Below are 27,910 nucleotides of genomic sequence, written 5' to 3'. Positions count from 1 at the left end.
ACAGAGGCAGCGCTTCCACATAAACACAACACACAGCTGATCAACACACAGTTTTGAGGTGCTTAGCTGCACAACAACAATCTTCCTTTTGCCACCATCCTCGTGTGTTCTCGTTGTTCGCATTAAGAAAACAAACACAAACTTTCACAAACCATGTGGGGCGGGGGGGGCTGAGGGGGCGGGGGGGGCTCAGCATTAGCAATAGATCAGATTAAGTTGTAATAAAAATGTGTTGTTTATTCTCTAAAGGGTATTTTCCCCCCGCTGGTCTGGCAAATGTTGTTTATCTCCATCCGGCTGCTGAATACTAGTGAGACTGCACACACAACTACTTTACTCTGAGTGCAGCGTGGCTCTCAACACAGATATATAGTATTCAGTCATTTTATAGTGGAAAAAAAGGTATATATTTTAGATTAGATTCAAATCCATAGCAATAAATCATCCACAGGATTATGCTTTACTGTAGGCGAATAACCAAAACAACAACAACAGATGTTATTGTTCTGGTGTAAAATGATGAGCGGGAGTCCTCAGGACACGGAGACTCATCAAGCTGTAGAAGGAAAGCTTACGGTACCACTGCCAAAATATCAGCAATTGTGTGTGTGTGTGTGTGTGTGTGTGTGTGTGTGTGTGTGTGTGTGTGTGTGTGTGTGTGTGTGTGTGTGATATTGTTGGGGATGTTTTTGCAATTATGGCTCTCGTAAACTGCTTTAACTCCCCTCCTTCCTCCTCCTCCCCCTCCCCCAACACACACATGCACGCACACATGCACGCGTGCACACACACACACACACAGTTCAGGTTGTTTACTTGTGTATCAGACTTTATACCTACATTTTGATATCCTTTACAATGTGAAAATGTAGGTCTGCAGCAGCTTAGCGGAGCCGGCCTGTCCGCACCGCTGATATTTCACAACCAGGGATTTGACAGATTAAGCGAGTCTCCCAAAGATTAGGGAAGCAATCATTGTCTCTGCAGATGGATGCTGTGGGCCTGTGGGTTTAAACCTATACGGGAGAGAGGAGGAGGGTCCGGCCCCCAGCCTTAATTCCGGCCACCTAAAATGCCGAGTCTGCGTCCCGAAAATCTCCTCGGTACACACACGTTTCCCTCGCCGGCCAACAGAAAGACGTGGGGCCCGGTGTGAAGCAGAGGGTTTTAGTCCTGGTGGTTCAGATCTGAAGTAGTGTGTGATAATACACACCCCGATAACATGAAACTGCTTTGATGAAATGTTCCTGTGTCGGGTTTGAGTTTGACCCCCCTACAGCTAAAACCACATTTTATGGAGTTTGTCTTGCATGAAAACGTCTTTTCAAAAGTTAGTTTTTCAAAAACCAGACATGGATGATCCTCGTGTCATATTATATTATGTTTACTATTCCCATCGCAGTGGGTTGAAGTAGTCTGGCTGTGTTGCTGGGACTGGGGTTGCCGGGTAATTGTTCGGGTCAGTGACGACCTTGCCTTTTCATTTATTGACATTGTTGTTAGTGCAGCTTATTTTAGACTATATTTTGGTGTGGATCTTCCGAGTCACGTATCCTTCCAGTATTTCCTGTCTGTGATTGCATAACCCAGTTTCGCTTCTGCTACGCCAGGGCTGTTCCAGCAAGTCCGCTCTCCTCCCCACCCCGTGATAATCCCTGCAAACACTCAAGTGTAGATCAGGAACATACGTGCAGGAACTGGTTTGGCGTGGGCCTTGCATATGCGTGATGCATCACTGGTGCCTGTTTGCTATGTAGTCATTTTGAAAAAAAATTTTTTTGTGTGTGTCTGTGTGTAAGGGTCACAGAGGTAGGACAGGGGAGAGTTTCGTGACAGGTTTGAGCTTTAGGTGTTCTGGATGTGCTTGGGATCGGAAGAATGCAGAATTAAATAGAAACTGGTCCGAGCGCCAGGCGTCTTTCCCAGACACATTTAGATCAGCCCGAGGCATCCTGACCAACCCCACCGCGCACACACACACACACACACACACACACACACACACTTACCTACTTGAGTCAGCCAGGTAGAAGATTAGGCTAGAGACATGAACGGTAACAGGAGCAACACAATTGGTGTAAACAGGTGACCTAGTTGTCTCAGCCGCCAGCTTGCTAAGAGGTGTTACTGGCCAAGTGACAAGGAAGTCTGTCTGTTTCTTTAGTTTGATAATTAGTTGGTTAATTAGCGAGCCCTGCGGTCAGGTGTATGTGTCTGTGTTGGCCCACATGCTTGCAATGGTCCCTTTTATCGATGCATGATCAACCATTCAGATGTGGTTATCTGACACGCCCTTCCCCCTTTCATCCTTGGACGCCATTGTGGACATGGCCAATCTCACGTGGTGTTGGAATTTCAGCGGGGGGCTGATTTCTGGTCCTTCTCACCAAAGGTCCTGCATTGCAAAGGAGACCATTATTCTGAATGCCCCCAGCACAAAAATGAACCTGTTGTTTGATACTCCTCTTCTTTTGTGCTATTGTGTGCTCTGGCTAGCCCTGGCCTCTGTTCTCCCAGTGTGTGTGTGTGTGTGTGTCTGTGTGTGTCTGTGTGTGTCTGTGTGTGTGTGTGCGTGTGTGCGAGTGTGTGCGTGCAGGGTGTGTGCTAGAAAGATCTGAGGGCCCCGTTCAGATGTACGTCATGTTCACATTTGAACTCTGATGAGTCCCGTCCTTCTTAAAGACTGCTTTGCTCTCAGGGCTGCCCCTCGCAACACGGCAGGAGCGATGGGAAGTAGCGTCAAACGGAGCTCCGCCGTTTCCATAGAGCGTCGCGGAGTCGGAAGCGAAGGGGAAAGCACGCAGAAAGAGGGAGCCAAACAAACGCACAATACAGTGACAGATTGCCACCGAGAAAAACACCCGAAAGTGATGGACAGAACGATGCACAACCAGCCAGCTGGGGGGTGGGGGGCTTGTAAAGTCTTTGGGTGCCCTGGTGGGAAGCTATGGTGTCGGTATGTTGGATGTCTTGTGGGTCAGGGCCCGCTTTTGCAGAGCGGGGTGGGGTGGAGGGCTCGTCCCTTAGCTCTGGGAAGCTAGCAAGTCCAGTGGACAAAGAGCCCTTCTTAGCTGCTTGATTTGATTTGCATGCACAGCTGCAGCCCGCCTGCTCTTCTCCAAAACTGTACCATGATCCATGGCACAATCTGATGCCTGGTCTCTGTTTAGACGCCCTCTTCTCTTTCTTTATTTCTTTCTCTCTGAAGGCCGTTGGGGTCTCTCTCTCTCTCTCTCTCTCTCTCTCTCTCTCTCTCTCTCTCTCTCTCTCTCTCTCTCTCTGCAGACATGTTCGGTAGGGCTGAGAATGAGGCGTTTATCACATTACCTCCGGCTTCATTTTCATCCCTGTACCTCTCTGCCGGTCTCTTAAATCAAAGTGTCTGTTAGTCCACTTACCTGCACGTCTCTCTGCCTGCCCGTCTACCTACCCATCCCCCCTGTCTGGCTGTATGTCTTCAACAGTCTTCGGTCTTTTCCCGTCTTTCCATCATCCTTACCAGTGTGCGTTCCCGTCTGTCACTCAGTTCCTGTCGCCGGCGGTTACTGGGTGCGGCCCGATATTATTTGGTCACCGGTCTGTTTGCAGGATCAGAGTGCCAGTCTCTGCTTGCCCCTGCGCCGCTGTGCCTGTGTTTTGTGGAGCCAATATTGTCTGGTTTGGCAACTCGACTTGGGAGAGAAGCGAGGAGCGCGGCGCTCTCCTTTACTTCCACGTCGCCCGCATGTTTTCTTGTCTTGCATGTCAAGTTTTTATTCCCACGGACTCGCTTTGTAAAGTCAGTAAAACGGCTCCTCTCCATATAGTGTTAACTGAGTGTTGATCATTATTACATGAACTCTGAGATACTCTGCAGGAAGCATCCCGCCAAGGTCTGAAAATGATAATATCTCATACCTCAGGCTGTGTAGGAGGTCGGGGCCAGAAGTCCTGGAATTTGTTGCAAAACATGGTATTAAAACAGCTTTTTCCACAGCCACAATGTGTGTTGTTTCTTGTGAGTAACCTGATATGGCCTCTATATTGGAGGGCTGTTAGGAAACAATGGTGAAATGCCTCGCCACTGCTGGACCAACCTGTCTGGCTTTGCATTGTCAGTCGCTTTCTAACACTACCCTGCATTCTCTCTCTTTTTTTTTCTTCTTCTCTTCACCCCCTAGGCTTTCTCAGCTCATTGAAATGGATGACATCCAGGTTGTCGAGTCCAAGCCCCTGCTGGTGGACAGGGAGCTGCCGGTATGTGGAGCTCTTTTGTTTTCTGGAGGCTTTCAGAACAGATGAGAAGTATTTACGAGTTCCTATCAGTTTGTTAGAACGCGCCTCTCTCGCCACACGGGGAGGGGTTCCCATCAGGAATGGTGTCGGGTGGCTTTTGATGGCCAAAAATGATACCGTGATAGTCCAACACTTCCCATTCATGGTTTTGTTGCCATGTGACAAACATTTAGTTCTACACAATAAACCTTACCTATCTGGTACCTACAGTCTGGATAAAACCAGTGATGATCTATACTTACAAATCAGATCTGATCCAGGACAGATTGGTGATATAACCAGACCTAAAAACACTCATGGCTTTCTTTGGAAACGATATAATTTTGGGTATTGTTAACTGGGTGGCTTTCTCTATCGAGATCGCTCATTTCTGTGCACCAAAAACATAATAAAGGGACAGTTGAACTTTGCCACAAAACTGACAGGAACTATTCCCATCATATGTCATTGTGGACCAGTGTAAATAACACCGCCGTGTCAACACCGATGCCTCCATAATAAGCGAATTGTGCAGTTAAATGTAGGTTGGCTGCACCTTGCCGCCGCAGTCATGCAGCAAGATGGATATTGGATTAGCCCGTGTTGAACTGTAATTGAGTTGGCGTTACATTTTCATCACACTGTCGTTTTGTCTTTCAGGGCTTGAGAGAAGCTGTGCAGCAGCTAGTGATGAAGGTGAGTGTGTGATGAATCGGCCCACTGTACTCTTCATCATCAAAAGCACATTTTGTGATTTGGCCTTACTGTTTTTAATATGGTCTGGTACCATCTAGTGGTTGACGGGAAGACCGTCTGAGTCCAGCATGGTTGCTGCGGTGCCTGTTTGCTTTTTCTTAGTGATGACCTGTTGACCGCTGTGATGTTATTAGATCAGGAGTCTAATTCTGGTTCCACTGACTCGTTTAACTACTGAGAATGATGAAGCGCATTTTCAATTGGGTCTGCCGTACAGTTGCAGCAGTCCTGTGTGCCCTCCATCCCCATCACATGTCCTTCCATCCATTATCCAAACCGCGCATCCTGCTCTCAGGGTTGCGGGGATGCTGGAGCCTATCCCAGCAGTCACTGGGCGGCAGGCGGGGAGACACCCTGGACAGGCCGCCAGTCCATCACAGGGCCCACACACACACACACACACACACCTAGGGACAATTTAGTACGGCCGATTCTCCTGATCTACATGTCTTTGGACTGTGGGAGGAAACCGGAGCACCCGGAGGAAACCCACGCAGACACGGGGAGAACAGGCAAACTCCACACAGAGGACGACCCGGGACGACCCCCAAGGTTGGACTACCCCGGGGCTCGAACCCAAGACCCTCTTGCTGTGAGGCGACCGCGCTAACCACTGCGGCACCGTGCCGCCGCCCCCAACCCTCCATCACACAAACGCATGTAAAAACACATTTGTTAAACCACATCCTCTTCACTGCTCTGCATCCATGTGTGCACTCGGGCCGGGGGCGGTGAAGCCAACATGGACTTGGCAGCACTCCTGAACCTCACCCGCATGGCCGAAGCATACCGGCTGGCCAACAACCTAAATCCATTTCATGTTTCCTACCTGGGAATTTTGGTTTTAAGAGTATAATATATGCTCCCAAACCCTAAGCGTGTATTTAGCACAGTGAACATGATGAACTTGACCTCAAATACCAGGAGCGCCCTGCGAGGGTAAACGCCGCTGTGGGCCAGATGGTCAGGCAGTCAGTGGGTCACTCTCTTCAGCCAAGTTGTCAGTCACATCAGCGGGCTGACCTGCCTCTTATTTTATCTTACTGTACTGTCGCGCTGGCGATTAAGTCGGACTCCCGGTTTCCAGGACGAGTGTTTGGATATCGACGAGGCACCGTGCGGCTTAAAAGCCGCCGGTGACATCGGTTTCGTCGAGGGGCACGCCGGCCATCTGCTCACCTTGGCCGTGCTCCCGACGTTCACAGTGAACATACACAGGCGCCCAAAAACCCCCCCCCCAAAAAACACATCTTGTTCCCACCCAGCTCGTGCACCCACAAACCAACCCACACACACACGTGCTGGCCTCGATGTCTAGCCTTACAGGATTAGCCTGCCTGTCGAGACGAGGTGCTTCGAGTGTGTACGTGTGTGTGTAAAGGCATGCATGAAACGAGAGAGAGAGGGAGACGTTACAATGTTGTGTTGATGTTCATTATTAGTGTTATTGTGTAACATCCAAACTCCATTTTTGATGCTTTGGCAACATTGTTGTAAAACTTTAATGCCAACAAAGCCCATTGAATTGAATTTGAGAGAGAGAGAGAGAGAGAGAGAGAGAGAGAGAGAGAGAGACCCTGAGATGCTTACCTGGACATCATGTCCAGTAAGTAGGTCACATGACACCTGGCCCTGAGCGGAGCTCTGGAGAACACCTCTGGCGGCTGAAACTGCCTTTGACTCGGTCTGCGTCTTTGCAGCCCTGGAGAGGTCTTCTCTCCTCCGTGTGCTCCTTCACCCAGGGGGGTCGCCTTGGAGCGTACCAGCCTTTACCGGGCTGCCGTGGGTGTAGTTTATAAGGCGTTTGATATTTATGGTATGTGTTGTTCTTCCGGAACAATTCCACTCCCAATACAGATACAGAGATGGAGGGTTGTGTGAACTGCAGTCCACCAAATTAAAAAAGAAAAGAAAAGAAAACGGAAGCGACTCCATCCTTGTAAAATGTTAAGCAAGGAAAGGTTTTACAGTAGCCTTTTGTTTTTGTGTCTCTACTGACTTCTCTTTTCAGCATTCTGACACGTAAACAATAATACACCTGCAGTATATAAGTGTATATGTGAATCTTATGACATGCTGGCATCTACAGACGAGCCTTGCTCCACGGCACCGCTGCCTTCACTCTTCCTCTCCGATTCACGCCGGCTGTGATGAAGCTCTCAGTCGCACGGTAGAAAACATGGCTGAGTGATGCCTGCCATTCATCAGCTCGCCTGTTATTACTTTGGTGTGTTTTTCCACAAGTCAGATGACTGCGCTAACTCCTCACACTCCTAAATTACCCCCCCCCCCCCGTCCGACATTCGCTGATCCAATTTAGGGATCTCTTCATCTAGAATTAGCTTGTTTTGACCAGCCTGCAAAGCACCATGGGAGGCTGGGAGCTTAGGCCAAGCGGTAAGCAGCGGGGGTATAAAACGCGGCTCCCAGACCAAGCTGGACTAAACGACTCCAGAGGCTTACCAACAACGGGATCTGTACGCTAGAGAGCCGCTACTTCTGCCGTGCTAGCTGGCAGCGCTGAGCCACTCCCCTGCAAACATGGTTCTGGAGGACTCCGACGTGGAGATGGTTGTCACTGAGATTGAAGTCAGCGTGAGTAGGCTACTGGCTTCCTCTTGACCCCGCCGCTGTGGAATTTTGTGTGCGTGTGTAGCGGGAATTTTGTGAGAGCACTATAAATGCTGGATAGAGGCTTCTGGGATGGAAGCGCTTGCTGCATTGGTATTTATGTTAAGCAGAGAATCATGTCTTTGTGTGGTGGTTCTGTTGAGTAGTGTCACTCATGATGAGTTCAATGGTTTGGCATCTGTCTTAATTTGCCGGGGGGGGGGATGCACAGCTGGAAAAAAAAGAAGAAGAAACTCCGCAACAGAGAACAATGAGCCGTAATTGTCTGCGAGCATGAAAAGGTTTTCAATTACTCGATGGAAAAGCGTCTGAATGGAAAGTTGGATGAATGGTTTATTTCAGTTAACTGCTGTGATTAGGACGGGTGATTCGCTCGCCCTTTTCATGTGATGTATTTTCCAAAAGACTAAATATAAAGCTGATTGCATTTCTTTCTTTCTTTTTTTTTTTATCCCTTAGTATTAAGCTGAAAGGCAAGAGTGAATGAATTCCTTGGGGATTCGGTCTGATTTAACCTGAACTGTGCTCCAGTGCTCTTTGGCTGAACTTGCAAGATGAAGCAACGCCTTCATCTCTAAAACAAAAAAAATTTAAAAAAAATTCTCATCCTTTGGAGCTTTCACCTTTACCTCTCAGGTTTACATGATACCCTGCTCACGGCTGCCGAGTTTCTATACGTTCGGTATCTGGCTATGGCGTTAAGCATGGCGTTCCCTTTGTCTCCTCAGGAGCACGATGTGGAGACTCCTCATGGAAGGGTCCACTGTACTATGAAGGGGGTGCCCAAAGGAGACCGACCAGTCATCCTTACCTTCCATGACGTTGGGCTGAACTGTAAGCATTGCTCCGTCTCCATCACCACTGAATTTTGGCATGAATCGCTGCCGTTTCATGAGGCGCATGTTATTATAGAGCTCAGTGTTTTTTTTTTTTTTACATATATCAGGTTTATTTATGGTCCCATTCAGCCTGTCCTGACAAGCTTCAGCTCACAAATGTTACACATGTTCTGAGGTTACATTGGGGCATAGTTACTCATCAGTCAAGCGAGTAACCCACCACCGTCTTCCTTCCTTTCACCGTCTCTAGACAAAACCTGCTGGGACAAGCTCTTCGAGCACGAGGACATGCAGGAGATCATGCAGCACTTTGCCGTGTGCCACGTCAATGCCCCCGGCCAGCACGAGGGCACAAACACCTTCTCCACCGGGTGAGTCACATGCATGGAGACACACACACACACACACACACACACACACACACACACACACACACACACACGCACACACACACACGCACGCACATGAGCCAATGTAGGCCAAGTCGAGTTGTCTCTGACCTCTTGAGATGATGGGTTGATCATTACTGGTGTTTTTTGATGACCCAGTTGTCTACGGGTTGATAAGTACAAGGAATCTCAGGACATTAGACACAGGTGGAGGGTGTTTGTGGTGTTCACAACATTCCTTTTGTTTTTTTTTGACGGCGGGACTTTGTGCCCAATCAACTCTACCTTGACCTGAATTTAAGGGCTAGGCTCATACGAAAGTAGATATAGGCACGGGCCGCTATCTGCAGGATAATTAAGACCCAAGGCTGATTGATATGAGTGTTGAAACTCCCAAGTATGAATACATACGAATGCATATGATACATGCATGTAGACATCAGGATGGATGGATTGCTTTTATATAGCGCTTTTCTAGCTGCAACACCCACTCAAAGCGCACAATAATAATAACAATAAAATAATAATATAAAATGTATTATATTATGTTATATTATATATGTATATATATAATAATAATAGAATATATATTATACATAATAATGTGATAATATAATATATACATTATCCATATAATATAACATAATAATATAGTATATATAATAAAATAATATATATTATCTATATAATAATATATATATAATATATAATAATTAAAAACAAGGTACATATGATAAAATGAATGAGCATTTATTTGTTCTTTTTGCAGATATGAGTACCCTTCAATGGACCTAGTTTCTGAGACTCTCCCCCATGTCTTAAAGCACTTTGGGTAGGTGGCGCTGTGATTGGGACGATGTGCAAATGTTTGTGTGGCAAATGTTTTCATCTGGATCATGGTGTCCAAGTAACGTCCTCATATCTTTCCCTTTTTTTTCTTCTTCCCTTGTGCACCCCAGGCTGAGAAGCGTGATTGGCATGGGCATTGGCGCGGGAGCCTACATCCTGACCAGATTCGCGGTGAGTTGGTCGCCCGGGAACCTCTCCATCAAGCTTAATGGTTACGGGTTTTAATCAATCTAGGATTTGCAGAACTAATGGGCTAATGTGCTTCTACTTTGTGCTGATTTTGGCACCACGGCGCTTCTTATTCCTTTGGCCCGCTGAGCCATGAAAGCCTCTGGAATGTTCTAGATCAGCTCAACACTAACACTGTGCTCAGTGGGAAGTCTCACTTTGTTGATAGAAGGCTGACGGAGATATAACTTTTAACCCCTCGCTGAAGCCTTCGTCAAACCAGGTCTTTTTCCATAAACTGAAATTGCAAAAAGAAAAAAAAAAAGGAAAAAAAGCTTAAAATAGTTTCTAATTCTTGCAGGATCGTCATCATCATACTCTAAACCAAATCAATTTCAACAAATGATTAATCAAGTTTTTTTTTCTACTTTAGCTGGACTACCCAAACATGGTGGAAGGCCTTTTGCTGATAAACATCAACCCATGTGCCGAAGGCTGGATGGACTGGGCCGCACACAAGGTACACACACGCATCTCATATGCACGTACAGCAAATAAAAAAAAAAAATCGGTTTATTTCGTCGTCGCTGGACAAATCTAGCTGTCTAGCAGCGGCCTGTTGCAACACAGAATCCACACGAGCAGATGCACTTCGGGTTTGCTTTTGGCCTTCCTTGCCAAATTTGTTTTCACATCGCACAGAAATGATATGGCAGGGCGTCTGGGTAGTGTGGCGGTCTATTCCGTTGCCTACCAACACGGGGATCGCCGGTTCGAATCCCCGTGTTACCGCCAGCTTGGTCGGGCGTCCCTACAGACACAGTTGGCCGTGTGTGGGTGGGAAGCCGGATGTTGGTGTGCATCCTGGTCACAGCACTAGACCCTCCTCTCATCGGTCGGGGCACCTGTTCGGGGTGAGAGGGGGAACTGGGGGGAATAGCGTGACCCTCCCACGTGCTACGTCCCCCTGGTGAAACTCCTCACTGTCAGGTGAAAAGAAGCGGCTGGCGACTCCACATGTATCGGAGGAGGCATGTGGTAATCTGCAGCCCTCCCCCGGATCGGCAGAGGGGGTGGAGCAGCGACCGGGGCGGCTCGGAAGAGTGGGGTTATTTGCTGGATACAATTGAGGAGGAAAAAAAAGGGGGGGGGATGATATGGCTGACTAAATCGTGGTATATGGCCACTAAACTCTATCTCTGTAATCTCGTTACAGATCTCAGGCTGGGCCCACGCCTTGCCCGACATGATCATCACCCACCTCTTCGGAAAGGTATGCTGGTTGACAAAGAGAGAGAGAGAGAGCAATGCCTGTAGCAAACTAGACCCTTGAGCTTTAGTAACCCCTGCATAAATAACTTAAAGATCAGCAGTCGTCCTGTACGCTGCTAGTAATCCGGTCTGTTGGATGGCAAGAGGAGGTCAGCTCATTGTTACGCTGCCTTTCTGGGTCTTTAGGTCACTGTGGGTTAAACGGCTCAGTGCTTGTTTGTTCCCCATAGGAGGAGATCCACAACAACCCCGACCTGATTGCAAAATACCGCCACCACATCATGAACGACATGAACCAGTTTAACCTGCAGCTCTTCGTCAAGGCGTACAACAGGTGAGACAAACGCATCCCAAGTCGGCGTGTCCACGAAGTGCCGGGTTGGTTTGCTCGACTGACCTCGGCCGGGGATAACGGTCAAACGCAGCTAATGAGGCTCGTCTTAACGTTTTGTTTATTTCTGCAGCCGGAGGGATCTAGAGATCGAGAGGCCGGTCCCCGGGAGTGGCATCAATGTCAGAACCCTCAAGTAAGTTTTTAAACGGTGACCAACCGGATGTAACCCGGCTTTGTAGCGTGTTTGCAGAGCTGATGTTCGACCTGCATTTTCATGCCATCTCACCTGTGCCCCTCTTTCCAGGTGCCCTTCCCTCCTGGTGGTCGGGGACAGCTCTCCTGCCGTGGAGGCCGTGGTGAGTTAAAGGCCACACGCTGACGCCCACTCGGCCATTTAACTGAAACGCCAGCGATGCTAATGATTACACGTCTTAACCGACTTACATGTGTCGGACGTGTGCTGCACTTGTTTCCATCCAGTCTGTCACCTATTTAAGCTGCGGAGATACTCAAGATTAACCGCTCGAGGATAACACTTTAACAGGACTCGGGCAGGACCCAAGTAGGGAATACAGATGAAATACCACAAAACAAGTGATGCAGAGGGTTTTGACTCCACTAAGGGCAAAAAACTTTTGCGACTTATTACACTTAGCGGTATGAAGGGGGATGATGCAAATCCCAGAGAGGGCATGAACAGTTTCACATGAAGTAAATGGCAAAAACATCGTTTACATTGACTTCCAACTGAAAATGGATGTATTTATGTTTCACTGTCTAAACTTGCAGGATGTAGGATGTCGTACTTAACAGACTTGTCTCTGTGTGCCACAGGTTGAGTGCAACACCAAACTGGACCCAACAAAGACCACACTGCTGAAGGTGCGAGGCCCGTCTATCTCTTATCTCCCTCCATCCTCCTACCCCCCTCCCCCCACCCCCACAGCCCCGTTTGGATATTAATAGTCTCAATGGCAAGACGTGGGCTGATAAGATTCCAGCAGCTCAGCATTTACCTGGTGATATATTAACTAGAAGTAGGGCAGCTGATGCATACACAGATTGCCCCAGAGAACGCAATCTGCCACAATCGATCTGCTCTAATTTTTGCCAGTGGCTCTATTTCTCATTACCCGCAGCAGCTGAAAATAAATGGGGCCTGTTATAGCCGAAATGGCCACGTTTTATTGGGAATAGCTGTCTCGGGGCTAGTGGAACACCGGTTGGAGGGACTAGGTAGTGGGGGGGGGGGGGGCGAGCTGCTCGGGGCGTTAAAGTGGAAGTAGGAGTGTAATGGAGGGGTAATGGCGTGTGGCCATCTCTGTGCAAACAGGTGAACGCTAACCCCCTAAATGCTAATCGGCTCTTCTTTTTTTTCCCTCACCTTTCCAGATGGCTGACTGTGGAGGCCTGCCCCAAGTTGATCAGGTTTGTGTGTATATCTTTGTGTGTGTGTGTGTGTGTGTGTGTGTGTGTGTGTGTGTGTGTGTGTGTGTGTGTGTGTGTGTGTGTGTGTGAGAGAGAGAGAGAGAGAGAGAGAGAGAGAAATGGAGAGAAAGATGGCTCTCAAGATCCATTAATGTTTTACGAGCAGGTTGGGCATTGGGAGATAATCGGTGGGGGGGGGGGCACTGTAAGAAAGCTGCTTTTAAGAGCATTAGCTAGTAGCAGCCGTGAGCTACAGTTGGCAGACTATAATCCACTACCCTGCACACATAGCACCTGTTCATAGCAGCTGTCATGTTGCAGGCCTTCATAGTAAGCTGTTGGACAGAACATGAGGCCTGTCAGTAATATGTAAACAAGTGCCATAATTGGCGACAGGAGAACTGATTCTCTCTCTCTCTCTCTCTCTCTCTCTCTCTCTCTCTCTCTCTCTCTCTCCAGCCTGGCAAACTGACAGAAGCTTTCAAGTATTTCATTCAGGGCATGGGATACAGTAAGTATTCTTGACACGCGCACACACCAGACGCGTACGCAAACCTCTCGAGAGCCGTGTTATTCATTAACACTTCACATAATCATGTGTTTAAACAAACTAAAGAAAAACAATCCCTTCTAAACTCTTGCCTCTACACGAGCGCTTGCCAAATGTGCTCTGAAAAAGAGGAGTAGTTTGCCATCTAGCGGCAACGTTGCTCCTGGGTTACACATTGACCTCTGGTCGTTTCAAACTGTGCCACTTGGTGTTTGTTAATGAATACTGAAAAAGACTTGACTTCTGACTTATGTGAGCACCCCCCCACACACGCACACACATTCATTATGTACTACACATGTTGCTACTATATTGCTCATATTGCACATACCACTATATATCCTGCGACTTGACCAACATTGCACAGTTTGGGTCACTTTGTCTCCTTTATTGCTTGTCTTGTATATCAAAGAAAGTTGATTCAGTTCATCTGCACACGACGTTTATTGACCGATACGTTTCATCACTCATCTAAGTGACCTCTTCAGTCTAAGTTGACTACAGGTACCCCCCCCCCCTTATAAACAATAAAGTTGCATAATGACTGAAACCAACGACTAGTTTCATATGCAAATATGGGTGTGAACATTAACTAGAGTTATAATGGCCATGTGTACTATTCACAGAGGATTGGGGAATAGTTGCAATCACAGCATTGTAAGATGGTGACAGATGTACTCTTAGGCTCCCCCTTGGTTCAGGGATGGTCATTTCCTCTTAACATAAACGGCCTCTTTGACTCCCCGTTCAAACCAGCGTTCCTCCCCATCAAGGATGTGCACACCCTCATCCCTGAAAGAGCGGCCACTGGCCTGTAGATGGGTGTAGACTGTTGAGTCCTGGCCTGACGCATTAGCTCTCCTGTGTTGTGCCATCCTGTTGGCCAGTGACCGTTTGCTTCTGTCGCCATCTTACAATGCTTTGATTGCAAACATTCCCAAATCCTCTGTGAATAGTCTTGATGCATGCTCAATAATCCTGGTAATAAAATCAAAGAAGGTTGCGTCAGTTCATCTGGATACAATGTTTATTGATGGATACATTCCGTCACTCATCTTAGATGTGACAGAATGTATCCGTCACTCATGTATCTGTCAATAAACATTGTATCCAGATGAACTGATTCACCCTTCTTTAATCATCTGTGAATAGTACACATGGCCATTGAAACTGTAGTTAATGGTCACGCCCATATTTGCATAAGAAACTGATCGTTGGTTTCGGTCATTATGCCACTGTATTGTTTATAAGGGTGGGGATACCTGCAGTGTCAACAAGCGTTGTGTCCAGACGAACGGATTCAACCTTCTTTGATTTTCTTACCTGGATTATTGAGCATGCATAAAGACACTTGTCTTTGTATATATTTTGCTTTTATTTATTGAACTTTCATGTTGCATGCTGCTGAAGAGCTGCTAAACAGATTTTCATTGTTCTGAGCACAATGACAATAGAGATCTATTCTAAATGACCCATGTCCTACATTTTGGTGTACCAGGTTAACAGTGTTCAGAGTAGGGCTTATACCGGGTGGCTATTATACCACAGGTTGCATGCACGTCAACCATCAATTGACACTCAATCAAAATAACAAATTTTCACATGCGAGTTCTCCAACATCTATTAATCCATGTTTTTCCCCATCGCTCAGTGCCCTCTGCCAGCATGACCAGGCTGGTTCGCTCCCGTACCGCCTCGGGCTCCAGTGTCACCTCCTTCGATGGCAACCGCTCCCGCTCGCACACCAACGAGGGCAACCGCTCCCGCTCGCACACCAATGAGGGGAGCCGCGGCCGCAGTCACACGGCCGACGCCCAGCATGGCCGCTCCCACACAGATGCCTCCATGGATGGCACAACCAACAGCAACATGGACCAAGCCGTGCTCAAGTCCACTGAAGTGTCCTGCTAGGCTGACCTCAACCCTTTACCAATGATACCCATGACACCCCCCACCCCAAATCCCACCCACCAGCCCCTCCTTGAGGTCCCATCGGGTCTTGCTGTGTTACCTCTAACTGCTAGCTAGCACACAGACGCGCAGACACACATGTTTGCAGACAGAAACACAGATATGGAGAAGGATAGTGAGGCATACTTGGGAAAAGTATGAAAACGCACAATGCACCACTTGTCTGTACGCTTCCAAATTGTTGAGTGCATTTGGGATGCCCCCACCCCAGCATGTCCTCTATGCTGAAGGCATAGGGATTTGCTATGCTGCATGCCTACATTGTCATCCTCACTCAATTTCGAGTGCAAGCTCTCAATCGAACCCTCGTACATGCCGATTAATTCCCATCGCTTTTGGTGCTGTTAGTGACTAGTTAGGGGCAACGCAGCATGGAGAAACCCAAACGGAGAATGTCAGCGAAAGCTGTGGCTATGAGTATATACCAGCTTGTACATTTATCTCTTTTAATCTCTCATAAATGGTTTTAATTACTGTCCATACCCCCCACATGTTTTCTTGTCTATAGTTTTTTATCATATTGACACAGCTTTCTTAAATGTACCTGTATCTTGACTGCAAATGACTTTTTTTTTCTTTTTCTGTTGATTCTTTGATTGTTATAACTCATGTTCCACGTCCGAAGTGTCGTCGTCTGTACATAGGAGCCAAGTTGTGGAGCGGAGGAAGGATATGTTGCAGGGAGGCGTTTAGATAAACCACATGTGAGAATTTCCTCACTAATTCCTCTCCACTGCTGAAAGTAAGGGACCGAATTTTAAGTATCATGCATGTACAGTGTACACAAATGGCAGCACGGTGGCGCAGTGGTTCGCCTCACAGCAAGAAGGTCCTGGGTTCGAGCCCTGGGGTAGTTCAACCTTTGGGTGTCGTCTTGGGTCGTCCTCTGTGTGGAGTTGGCATGTTCTCCCCGTGTCTGTGTGGGTTTCCTCCAGGTGCTCCAGTTTCCTCCCACAGTCCAAAGACATGTAGGTCAGGTGACTCGGCTGTACTAAATTGTCCCAAGCTGTGTGTGTGTGTGTGTGTGTGTGTGTGTGTGTGTGTGTGTGTGTGTGTGTGTGTGTGTGTGTGTGTGTGTGTTGGCCCTGTGATGGCCTGGCGGCCTGTCCAGGGTGTCTCCCTGCCTGCTACCAGATGACTGCTGGGATAGGCTCCAGACACCCTGAGAGCAGGAGAAGCGGTTCGGATAGTGGATGGATGGATGCACAAGTGTGTCATATTCTCCTAAGGACTCCTGTGTTTTGGGATCTTGTCAATGGGCATTTTTCCTCCCCCCCCCCTTCTCTGGAACATGTAACTGTCTTTTTACTAACGATACTCTGATTCACACATCTACAAACTCAACTCCTGCGTGGATTCAGACGGTTGTAGACGTTTCATGTTGAACACTTCCAACGAGACGTGATTCCTCATATCGGTGTAAAATAAACATGGGAAAAAAACAAAAACAAAAAAAAAACAATCCATTAAGAAACACAAATGAAATCGCTTTTGCATCGTATGCTTTATTAACTGATCATGGCTTCAGACAATTTTTTTTCCTTTTTTTTATTTTTAATGATTTCTATGCAATCAAGCACAACGGAACAAAGCTGTGCCATGGAACGGCTCGCGTTCTTACACGTGACGCTCCCGTGCGGTTGTGGATTCTGGGCGAAAAGGTCCACGTGAGGAAGGCCGCGCAACCCCCCCCCCCTCCCCCGCAGCCCTGTTTCACCGGCGGTGCAGCGACATCATGCTTTGTAGAAGGACATACATAGCTTTGTAAAGATGCACAACTTTGTATTGCTGTAGAGGAAAAAAAAGCATTAAAATGGCATAACAGTTTGTATTTATTAAAAAAGGACAATAAAAAACAACAACAGCAACGTGTAACTGAGCATTCTGTGTGTTGCATCGTCATTTTATCTGCAAAGTGTGTATGGGAGCACGTGAAAACCGGAAATCGGAGTTACGCGGTAGGTCCTCGACTGTCTCGTGCGTCTCTATCCATCTGTTGCTTGTCGTCACCGTGTTATTACTTGCGTAGTAAACAAGAATAAGATTCGTCCGTGTATAAATATCAAGAGCAAACCCCCCCCCCATCTTACCCCTGCCGGCTGGCAGCTGGCCGACACGCTGATAACAAGGGTTTCACTCTGCTTATAAACCTAAACATATCCATTTTTTTTTGGTCATTTCCTTTGCAAAGATCAACATAAATAAATTAAGCCTTTGGTATTTCACACTTTCTAGCGGGCTATCACTTTCAAAGCAAGTCTTATTTTTTCTTTGAAACACGATATGCCTTGGAAATCCAGTCTGGCAACAAATATATATATTTTTTATATATACACAACATTTTCCAATAGGAAAAAATTCACCGGAAAAAAACTCCTCGTACAAAAAAACACATTTATATTACAGGTTGAAAACGACGTATGAAAAGGAATCACTGCCAAACCAGATCTGAAACAAAACGGGGGGCATCGGGTAAACGGGCCGCGGGCGTTGCTAAGAGGAAGAGGCTGCGGGCGTTGCCATGGAGCTGTTAGTTCATGATCTCTGGGTAGCTGTAGTAACTGTCGAGCTCGGCGAAGATGTCGTTGGGGTTCTTGCAGCTGAGGTTGCAGAAGCAAGCTTGAACCCACATCACCTGCAGGGTGAAGGTCGACCCGTTGGGACACACGAACTCTACGTCCAGGGTCTTGGACTTGTAGGGGATGCAGCAACGGTCGTCCGTGCAGACGCCGCAGTACTTGGGCCTGTACTGCTTCTTACTGATGCAGCCAGACATGGTGAGGTTACCTGGCTGCTCCTCTCTGTAGATGTTAAGACATTTCTTCCCTGGCTGAGGTAAGGAGGAGGGGGGGGGAAAGGTTAGGTTTTGGGGTTATTGGCAACAATCACGTTTGTTTTTTTTGTGTGGGGTTTTTCCCCCTTTTTCTCCCCAGTTGTACTTGGCCAATTACACCACTCTTCCTATCCGTACCGGTCGCTGCTCCACCCCCTCTGCCAACCCAGGGAGGGCTGCAGACTACCACATGCCTCCTCCGATACATGTGGACTCGCCAGCCGCCTCTTTTCACCTGACAGTGAGGAGTTTCGCCAGGGGGACGTAGCACGTGGGAGGATCCCGCTATTCCCCCCAGTTCCCCCGACCGACCAGAGGAGGCGCTAGTGCAGCGACCAGGACACATACCCACATCCGGCTTCCCACCCGCAGACACGGCCAATTGCGTCTGTAGGGACGCCCAACCAAGCCGGAGGCAACACGGGGATTTGAACCGGCGATCCCCGTGTTGGTAGGCAACAGAATAGACCAGCTGGCCTGCAATAAGCTGAGGTAATCACAGTCAAAGCCCTGGTTGAGCTTTGTGACATGGAAACTGTAACGATGTCATACTCCTTCTGCCCCGTAGCACCACCATTGCGAGTATGTGTGTGTGTGTGTGTGTGTGTGTGTGTGTGTGTGTGTGTGTGTGTGTGTGTGTGTATGTGTGTGTGTGTGTGTGTGTGTGTGTGTATTGGTGTGTTTAGAGTGCACTTCTACATATGTATGTATATAAGCAAAAAGTGTGTCCACATGCTGGCTGGATCATGGGGTAGCAGGAAGGTCACAACCGAATCCTGCTAATAGCCATGTGTCCTGTTTTCACTGACTGCCCACCAACGTACTGCACATGTGAACAGTGCAGCCCCATTTACCTTGATGTGCTTGGTAATGTCGACCTCGCAGGGGCGGAGGTTGCAGAGGCGGGACTCCTTGATCATCTCACACTGATCGTTGGCGTTGGAGATCCTCAAGGACACTCCCTGGCCACAGGTCTTGGAGCAGGGGGACCATGAGGTGGTCTGGGTAATGCAGTTCTTATGCCAACTCCTGGTCTCAGCTGGGAGAGCTGGGCCAAAGCGGAAAGAGAGAGAGAGAGAGAAAGAACGTCCATCCATTATCTATATCCACGTAATCCAATATGGGTCATGGGGGGCTGGAGTCTGTCCCAGCAGGCAACTGGAGAGGTCAACAGTCCATCACAGGGCCAAGCCACACAGTCACTCTCACACCGATCACACCTATAGGCAACTTCAGGGCTCCTTTTCATCCAACATGAATGTTTTTGGACTGTGGTTGGAAACCCAAACAAACACAAGAACGTGTAAACTTTACACAGATGGGCTGGAATTGAATCCAGGTTCCTGTACGTGTGAGGCGACAGCGGTAACCACCAAGCCACCACGAGGCCTGGCGGAGAGCAGTAAGGCTGACAGCCGAACTTTAATCTGTTATACTGTGTATGATACAGAAGCTGGTACATCTTGTTAACAATTTTCAACAAGTCCTCAAACCCACACGACCACACAGGTTGTTTGTTCCTCCCCTGCAACGCTGCTGCTGATGAAGTACTCGTTTGAGGACACTGGGACATTATTATTGTTCATGCAAAGTGAAGTTGTAACAGTCAGCAAACATGGCTTGGCAAGATTTGTGAAGAAACCAACAGTTTACGAGAGCATAAATAGTTCTTGCACTCCCCCATCTCTTGGCTCGTCGCTTTTTGATTAGTAACGAAGGCCAAAGGTCATATGATGACGAGGCACCCGAGACACCAGATTTTCGTTATTTCCACGACCACTAGAGGTCGCTTAGCTTTAAAACGTAACTGTAGGTCATAATATGACCTATGGGGTCGTTTTTTGGTGGAGGTTAGTCTCCAGTTTGGAGCACTGGTAACCTATGAGTTAAAACGACGTCACATTGTTGGTGCTTCACAGGCTCCTTTGGGTGCACATTTTTCACAACATCGGGTTACTGGTGATGGTAAAGCCGCTGAAAGCTGAACATGTGACAGGATGCATGTAACTAATGAGAAATAGACAGAAACAGCACTTTAAAGGCAATTTTTAAGTGTCTATTCTACTGGTTGATAATAACAATAAGCATCCATCAGCCCCACAGCCTCCATCAAAGTCTGCCCTCCACCCCCTTTTCACAGTGTTACTGAAGACCAATTTGACAAAACAGCACACTTTTAACTCATCAACATGAGAAGCTCAACAACATGTGGCCTCTTGTACTGTTGTAACCCCCCCCCCAACTTTTTTGTTTTGTCCCCCAGTTGTACCCGTCCAATTACCCCACTCTTCCGAGCCGACCCGGTCTCTGCTCCACCCCCTCTGCCGATCTGGGGAGGGCTGCAGACTACCACAAACCTCCTCCAATACATGTGGAGTCGCCAGCTGCTTCTTTTCACCTGACAGTGAGGAGTTTCACCAGAGGGACGTAGCGCGTGGGAGGATCACGCCATTCCCCGAGTTCCCCCCCCCCCGAACAGACGCCCCAACCGACCAGAGGAGGCGCTAGTGCAGCAACCAAGGCACATACCCACATCCGGCTTCCCACCCGCAGACACGGCCAATTGTGTCAGTAGGGACGCCCGACCAAGCCGGAGGTAACACGGGGATTCGAACCGGAGATCCCCGTGTTGGTAGGCAAGGGAATAGACCGCTACACTCTCGGTTTTTTATTTTTTAATCATTCTCTAAAAACCGGTTTTGGTGACATGCCCATCAAACCCATCAAAAAGACATGCATGTTAGGGTTAATACTCCTGTCTGTGCCCCTGACCGAGGCATGGCGAGGCGAACCGGAGTTGGTCCCCGGGCGCTGCACGGCGGCTGCCCGCTGCTCCTAGCTACACAGCTAGGATGGGTTAAACGCAGAGGAAGAACTGCCTCACAGGGATTAATAAAGAAGTAAAAAAACAAAAAGTATGCCTGGTTATATTTTGCATCTTCAAGCAAAATGAACAAAGAGGCCTTTGTACACACCCCCCTTTCTCTGGCTCCATCCACCACTGGCCTAAACAACTGGAGATTGAAGATGACCCAAAAATCAGTGTGAGGTCTTTCACATGGACGGACTGTCCCGTCCGTCCTCACACACCCTCACCTCCTGCTCGTGCGGTACTAAACGTTATGCTCACAGGGCGAGGGAGAACTCGCTGACCAATTTCGAAATACAGCTGTTGCGTTGCTCCTGCAAATACTGAAATACCATGCACCCTGTCCTCTATATATCACACACATCAAAACCCGTTTTTTATTCAAAACCCATCATGAAGATGAAAAAAACATCAAATTCCAGTACATCAGCGAGTCAGATTGATCTAACGCTGAAAGTCAACCGAGACGGCTCCATTTTCTCCACATCTGTCAGAAGGAATACCCAGTCCCACTGCCGGGGAGCTGAGGCCAACAGGAGATATAACATTAAAGGGAAATTTCGCCAATTTTTATGTGGCTGTCCAATCAGTGTTGAGCACAAATGGAGTCAGCTGAAGCAATAAGTTCCTCGGTGCGTGCTATATTAACCGAGAAATCTGAATTTTCCTGGTCGTGGAGCCATGCCGGCAGGGCCTACACGTACCAGGATGCATTGCATGTGATTTTCTGACTCTCGAACCACAAATCCTTCCAAAGCCTGCCCAGCCCGTGGAGGCACGGTAATGAAAATCATCAGATGGTCCGTTTTCTGTGTCCAACTTAACGTTACACTCGGGTCCCGAAAGCGCTTCTCCTCCAAATATGAATTGGTAGCATCATGCCCACAACCTTAAAACAGGCATTTCAGATTAGATTGGAAGTCTCGGGACAAGTCATGAAAACGCCACACAACGTGCACTGGAGGTTGCCTACCTTCGACTGCGTGGCGCAGGGCTGTCTTGCGCCCCCTCTTGGGTTCATCACAGATCCACTGCTCGCAGCACTGTCCCCGGACTTTGACCCGGCGTGGGGTCTGGCACCACACCCGTGGCGGCTGGGACTCTGTGCAAAGTCCAACACAGCCGATGGCACCATTCACACACACACACTGGTATTTACAGCTTGGCTTGAAGCTCTGCCCGTTACGATAGATGACACCGTCATGCTCACAGCCAGTGCCCACCATATCTGACAGGGAGGAACGACAGGCAACCACACGTGATGAAAATATACAGGGTGAATGACAAAAAGCTGCATTAATGATCTAAGTATGACTGAAAAGGTTCTTTTAAAAGCCTCCATATCCTTTATCCTTATTACAAGGTACAACCAAAAAACATGTTTATGTGATCTGACGCGATTTAATTCGAACTGAATGTGCTGTTTGCATCGCAGAATATGATTCATGTGACAATTGTTCTGATTCATCTCTTAACTTTCAGCTTTGTTTGGTTGTTAGTTGGTTTCGGTGAGTGACACTTACATGCACACACTCCTTTTTCGTACCTAGGCTTGTCCGAGCTGTAGTCACAGTACAATCCCTTGTGATAGTCGCAGGTATCCGCCTCATTGCAAACCTCGCCCACCTGCCTGGCGCAGGCCTTGCAGCAGTCGCAGCCGTCCATGAGAAGGCTCACCCCCGGGGGACAGCTAGGGGGCACTTTGGGACACTCGCAAGGCCACTTGCAGTACTGTGTCCGGTTGTACAGCTCCAGAGTTGTGGTTTGGGCGGCCACGGTAGGCGGCATGGCAGTGGAATTCTGGGAGGAGGCCTGGAGAGCAGAGGACGGACCGAGCGTGAGTGCACTTTGCTCAATAGCAATATTGTATAACAATATAATATAATTTCAAAAAATGTTCAAGCATTTCAGACTTCTATCAGGTACGTCTATGGGGACACCTTGTTAATTCATATTGCAGGGTAACCAGTGACTACTTTGTCAGCAGTGGCGCTGATATTATATGGATTCCTCTGCAGCAAAGAGTGCCGCACAGCAGGCCACACAGGTCACATTCCTATGTGCCTCTATGTGTGGAAAGCATCAAAAAAACCAGCAGCTACTGCATTAGAAAGATTTGACCCCTGCGGCAAGGCAATATTCTTAATGTCCCTAATCTCAAATCCTTTCATATTCAACCTGTTGCCCCTGTCTCGGTTAATCACGGGCCTAAAGCCCCAAATCCCATCCCGGCTTCACGCCGCCTCGACGGTAGCAGACACGGCAGGCCGGCTACCGTCTTGTGTAAATGTGGACGGGTGTGCGGAGAAACTGAATCGGAGCATAAAACGGAGACTGTAACGGCATGAATATGCAGCAAGGTTGGAGAACCCATGGAGATAATCTCCTCACATCAGGGACAATGTCTTGTCCGTCTTGTATTGACATAACATTTAAGCAGTGGGAACTATGTCGTTAACTGCAACCACAAAAGCAGGAGTTCATCCATGTTTAGCGGTTACACAATCCCCTCACTAGAACTCGCATGACACACACACACATGCACATATTTGTGTTACTCTGAACGAGCTGTTGCGCCTCCAGAGCCGAGATCACAAAAGAAAACAGTTTTGCAGCGCTTCAGAACAGATGTGTTGGCTGAACGGGCCACAAGGGGGACATTAACAGTCGGTACTGATGAGGTTGCTGTAGGGCTGTTGGCTGCAAGATCCCGACTGAGAAAACTGGCCGGTCTTTCACCTCAGACAACAAACACCACTGTTTACAGGTTTCTGGGCCTGTTATGAGGACACAGTGTGCTCGAGAAAAGTGCCGGGATTGTCCCGGGTTTAACGTCGTTCGGGGAATTTATAGCTCAGTAACCAGCACACAGAACTGCGGTCCTACGGGACAGGATGCTCGCTCTACAGTGACATGTTGGCCTTAAATCTGGAGTCATGCTGAGACCACGACAGCCTGCGGCTGAACCCAATGGTGACGAGTGAGGAATCGTTTTGTCTACGTTTGAAGGTTTGAATGCAAACCCGAGGCAATGGACGCATACTTTAAACATATAATAGCTTTAAGATGCACTGAACTCAAAAGGGAAGAAATGTGGGACGTTGTAATTACACATTTAGGGCTTCCGACTCTTCTATGCCTGAGGAAGGTCGAGTGACCGAAATGTCACAAAAATAAACCATTGTTGTTTGGAAGTTACACGGTGTGTGGCGAGTTCTCATGTCCTTATCATGGGTCATCTTTTTCTCCTATGCACCATAGCAGAGGTAGCTTAGTTTTTGTTTTTTTCTGGATTTACACCCCGCCCTCCCTTTTCTCCCCAATTGTACCTTGCCAATTACCCCAACTCTTCTGAGCTGTCCCGGTCGTTGCTCCACCCTCCACCACCCACACCGACCCGGGGAGGGCTGCAGACTACCACATGCCTCCTCCGATACATATGGAGTCGCCAGCCGCTTCTTTTCACCTGACAGTGAGGAGTTTCACCAGGGGGACGTAGTTCATGGGAGAATCCCGCTACTCCCCCCAGTTCCCCCTCCCCTCTGAAGAGGCGCCCCGACTGACCAGAGGAGGCGCTAGTGCAGTGACCAGGACACATACCCACATCTGCCTTCCCACCCACAGACACGGCCAATTGTGTCTGTAGGGACGCCCGACCAAGCCGGAGGTAACATGGGGACTCGAACCGACGATCCCCATGTTGGTAGGTAATGTAATAGACCACTATGCTACTGGGACGCCCCCGAAGTAGCTTTGTTTTTTTTGTGTGTGTGACAAAACCCAAATTGCAAAGATTACAGTTGTTGGACAGATCATATGCAGCCACCATGTCTGACATGAAACCCAACACTGCAGATGGTCTGGTCCTGGAGAGGGTTGACGTCTTATTGAGGGCCTAACAGTCTCTGTACAAATGCATTAAACATGTCTTGAGAACAGACTGAGAACAACACACACACACACACACACACACACACACACACACACACACACACACACACACACACACACACAGAATCCATAATTAATTGCAGAACAAACAAAGCAGCATAATCATCCTCTTGTGTTCGGTGTGTCCTCCGTCGTTGCCCTCAGTTCGTTAATGCAAGCTTAATGGAGTTATGATCATAATAACAACAGTGTGCTACACAGGGAGCTGATACGGATAAATGAGCGCAATCACGGCCATGCCACTAAGCCATTCTTCAAAAGAGTTGGTTCAGCCTGCAGCGATCAGACATTAGGCTAATGATGTAAAAACAGTATCAGCAGAGAACCTGTCCGTCACCCTGACAGGAAACAGAGCCGAGTGCGGTGGGAGTTCCCCAACTTAATTATGCCAAATGCAATCACCATACTTGATGTGGTGATTTATCTTGAACAAATTCAGCCTGATCTCATCATTACCTGATGTTGAATTTTTTTTTATCATTGCCATGCAGGTGGCGGTGCAATACATCATTTATGTTAATCTGCACAAAAGACTATCTTAGAAAACCTAAGCTCCTTAACGTATGCCGCCGTAAGTGGGCCAAGAGGTCACAATTATCCGATGATGTCGGAATATCCGGATATCTTGAAGTTGGGCTAAATTGCACATCGAAGCAGCCCATAAACTTCACGTTTGGTTAACTGATGGTCTCCATTCTGACCTGAAATAGCAGCCATACTTTCAGCTAATAAACTCGGTGTTTACTCTGCACAGGGATTGATGGTCCCTTCTTCTCTTGCCAGTTTGATCTTTGCACCCTGTCCGTCCCTGGTCAGATCGGTCGGCCTACGTAAGCATGCTGCTTTTCCTCGGTTCAATTTGTGCTTGCATGGACAGACTTTCCCAGGGCCAGGGGGCAAATATTTGGGGAGGAGCACCCCCATAATGTTCAGCGGTTCTGGGGAAACTCTCGTGAGAAACGAAGATCAAAAATCCTTTCAGATGTTACCAGCTCTCAAAATAAGTGATATGACGTAAAACGTCTTATAAAACTCTTCCCAAATATGGACCTTTAACAGTAGCATGCCCTGCCACAGGGTATTGTTATTTAAGCATCCTCCTGATGGACAGCGATCTCGACAGCGTGCAAGTCAAAAGGCTGAGAGTTTAAATGTATTTTGAAGATGTAAATGTCCACTGTTCAAGTAAAATAGATGTGCATGCATGATAATGGTGCATGAGCAAAATCACAGTTTTTTTGTGTCTGCAGGCCACGGACGACCATTAAAGAGTCCATGTGAGTCCGTCCCAATTCACACCCTGCAAGAACTCAAGGCAGCCTTAGAAATTCGTGAAAACTTCTGTCAAAATCAAGAGTACACTTAAGCCATGTTATTTGAAGAAAAGGAATTCTCTGAAATATAACCGAGGCACAGTTTGTGGAGTAAAGGAAAAAAGAAAAGAAAAGAAAAGAAAAGAAAAGTGAGAAGACCTAATTAAGGAGCCTAATGATAGTTTCAGTCTACATCCTCCTAGCATGGGTTCTCACTGGTAGAGGCAGGCACTGATATCTATTTTAATCATCTAAAGCCCTGTTTTTCAAAGAGCGATTTTTGGACATAATAAGTCACGCTAGCATTTAACTTTGCAGTTATCGTTTATTGTTTTGTTGTTGTTTTATCTTTCAGATTGTGTTTGCTGTTGTTATCTACAATCACAAATACTTCCCCAGTTAAGGCAAAGAGCTGTCAAGCATCAAGGGCTGAACTGTCATCTCTGATGCTGCACCAGCAGACAGACAGACAGACAGACAGACAGACAGACAGACAGATAGACAGATAGATAGATAGATAGATAGATAGATAGATAGATAGATAGATAGATAGATAGATAGATAGATAGATAGATAGATAGATAGATAGATAGATAGATAGATAGATAGATAGATAGATAGATGGATAGATAGATGGACGGACGGACGGACGGACGGACAGATAGATGGACATAGACAGACAGACAGACAGATAGACATAAAGACAGACAGATAGATAGATAGATAGATAGATAGATAGATAGATAGATAGATAGATAGATAGATAGATAGATAGATAGATAGATAGATAGATAGATAGATAGATAGATATGAATGGATGTTAGATATTGAGGCATTTCCTAAACAACCACACGGTGGCAGTAAAACATAATGAACAACGACCCAGTGAGTTGCGGCTGCCAGCATCACACGCAGTCCCGAAGCAGTTGGATGGCGATATTCTTTCCCTCTGAGATAATCCAGTCAGAGATCAACAACAAACGATGGACGCCTGCACTTTTACAGAAACACCTTTGTCTAAAGTTCTTTGTTTAATAAACAAAGTTACTTGTTGCTACAATCTAACCACAGGTGCTGATCCTGGAATATTATCTCGCAACCAGAAGGTATTTCATGAATCAAACAGCCACTAAAATCCGTTCCTTTCAAACGACCTCCCTCCGAACCGAGCCATATCCGTCCCGCAGCCTACGTTAGCGCCAGATAAACGCGCAGCCGCCTCAACTTTTTAACCGCATTGTGCGTCTCACCTGTTGAATCCCGGCTGCTATCAGAATCCATGACAGGAGCCAACTCATCACTGGTGACGAATAGCAAATTCATTGAATCCAGAATGAATTCCGTTTTAAAACCAAAACAGGTCGCCTCCCGAAAGCCTCCCGCATCCTTCTCCTGCCGCTGTCATCTGCGCGCATCGCCGCCTCCCCGGCCGGAGACGACATTAAGAAGACGGTGGTGACGTCATCGGGGACGAGCCTCGTCTATCCCGCTTTCAACTGTGTT

The 27,910-nt window shown here is 47.6% G+C and overlaps 2 protein-coding genes across 3 annotated transcripts in view; one reads left to right on the top strand and one right to left on the bottom strand.

The window, feature by feature from the left end:
• ndrg1a (N-myc downstream regulated 1a) overlaps nt 1–17,309 on the top strand; it is a 17,876-nt gene extending 567 nt beyond the window's left edge. Inside the window, exons 2-16 of one of the 2 annotated variants that reach the window (XM_056298508.1) lie at nt 4,161–4,236; nt 4,915–4,950; nt 8,370–8,475; nt 8,731–8,851; nt 9,639–9,701; nt 9,829–9,889; nt 10,320–10,406; nt 11,103–11,159; nt 11,389–11,492; nt 11,623–11,685; nt 11,797–11,848; nt 12,327–12,374; nt 12,885–12,920; nt 13,380–13,431; nt 15,122–17,309. In XM_056298508.1, coding sequence (XP_056154483.1) covers nt 4,180–4,236; nt 4,915–4,950; nt 8,370–8,475; nt 8,731–8,851; nt 9,639–9,701; nt 9,829–9,889; nt 10,320–10,406; nt 11,103–11,159; nt 11,389–11,492; nt 11,623–11,685; nt 11,797–11,848; nt 12,327–12,374; nt 12,885–12,920; nt 13,380–13,431; nt 15,122–15,381 — 1,203 coding nt within the window. In that variant the 5' untranslated portion in view covers nt 4,161–4,179 and the 3' untranslated portion in view covers nt 15,382–17,309. The remainder of the gene's footprint in view (nt 1–4,160; nt 4,237–4,914; nt 4,951–8,369; nt 8,476–8,730; nt 8,852–9,638; nt 9,702–9,828; nt 9,890–10,319; nt 10,407–11,102; nt 11,160–11,388; nt 11,493–11,622; nt 11,686–11,796; nt 11,849–12,326; nt 12,375–12,884; nt 12,921–13,379; nt 13,432–15,121) is intronic. The other variant, XM_056298509.1, reaches the window with a different exon arrangement.
• ccn4a (cellular communication network factor 4a) lies at nt 17,256–27,910 on the bottom strand. Its single transcript, XM_056298510.1, has 5 exons — nt 27,658–27,910; nt 22,667–22,955; nt 22,117–22,371; nt 19,129–19,322; nt 17,256–18,271 (listed from the first exon to the last, which is right to left on the bottom strand). The coding sequence occupies exons 1-5, from the start codon at nt 27,703–27,705 to the stop codon at nt 17,972–17,974; spliced, it is 1,086 nt and encodes a 361-aa protein (XP_056154485.1). The 5' UTR covers nt 27,706–27,910; the 3' UTR covers nt 17,256–17,971.

Source organism: Lampris incognitus, chromosome 18, assembly GCF_029633865.1.
Source record: "Lampris incognitus isolate fLamInc1 chromosome 18, fLamInc1.hap2, whole genome shotgun sequence".
In the NCBI taxonomy this organism is placed as follows: domain Eukaryota; kingdom Metazoa; phylum Chordata; class Actinopteri; order Lampriformes; family Lampridae; genus Lampris; species Lampris incognitus.
The sequence above is the reverse complement of the archived record's forward strand: the minus strand, read 5'-3'. Positions and strand labels throughout refer to the sequence as shown.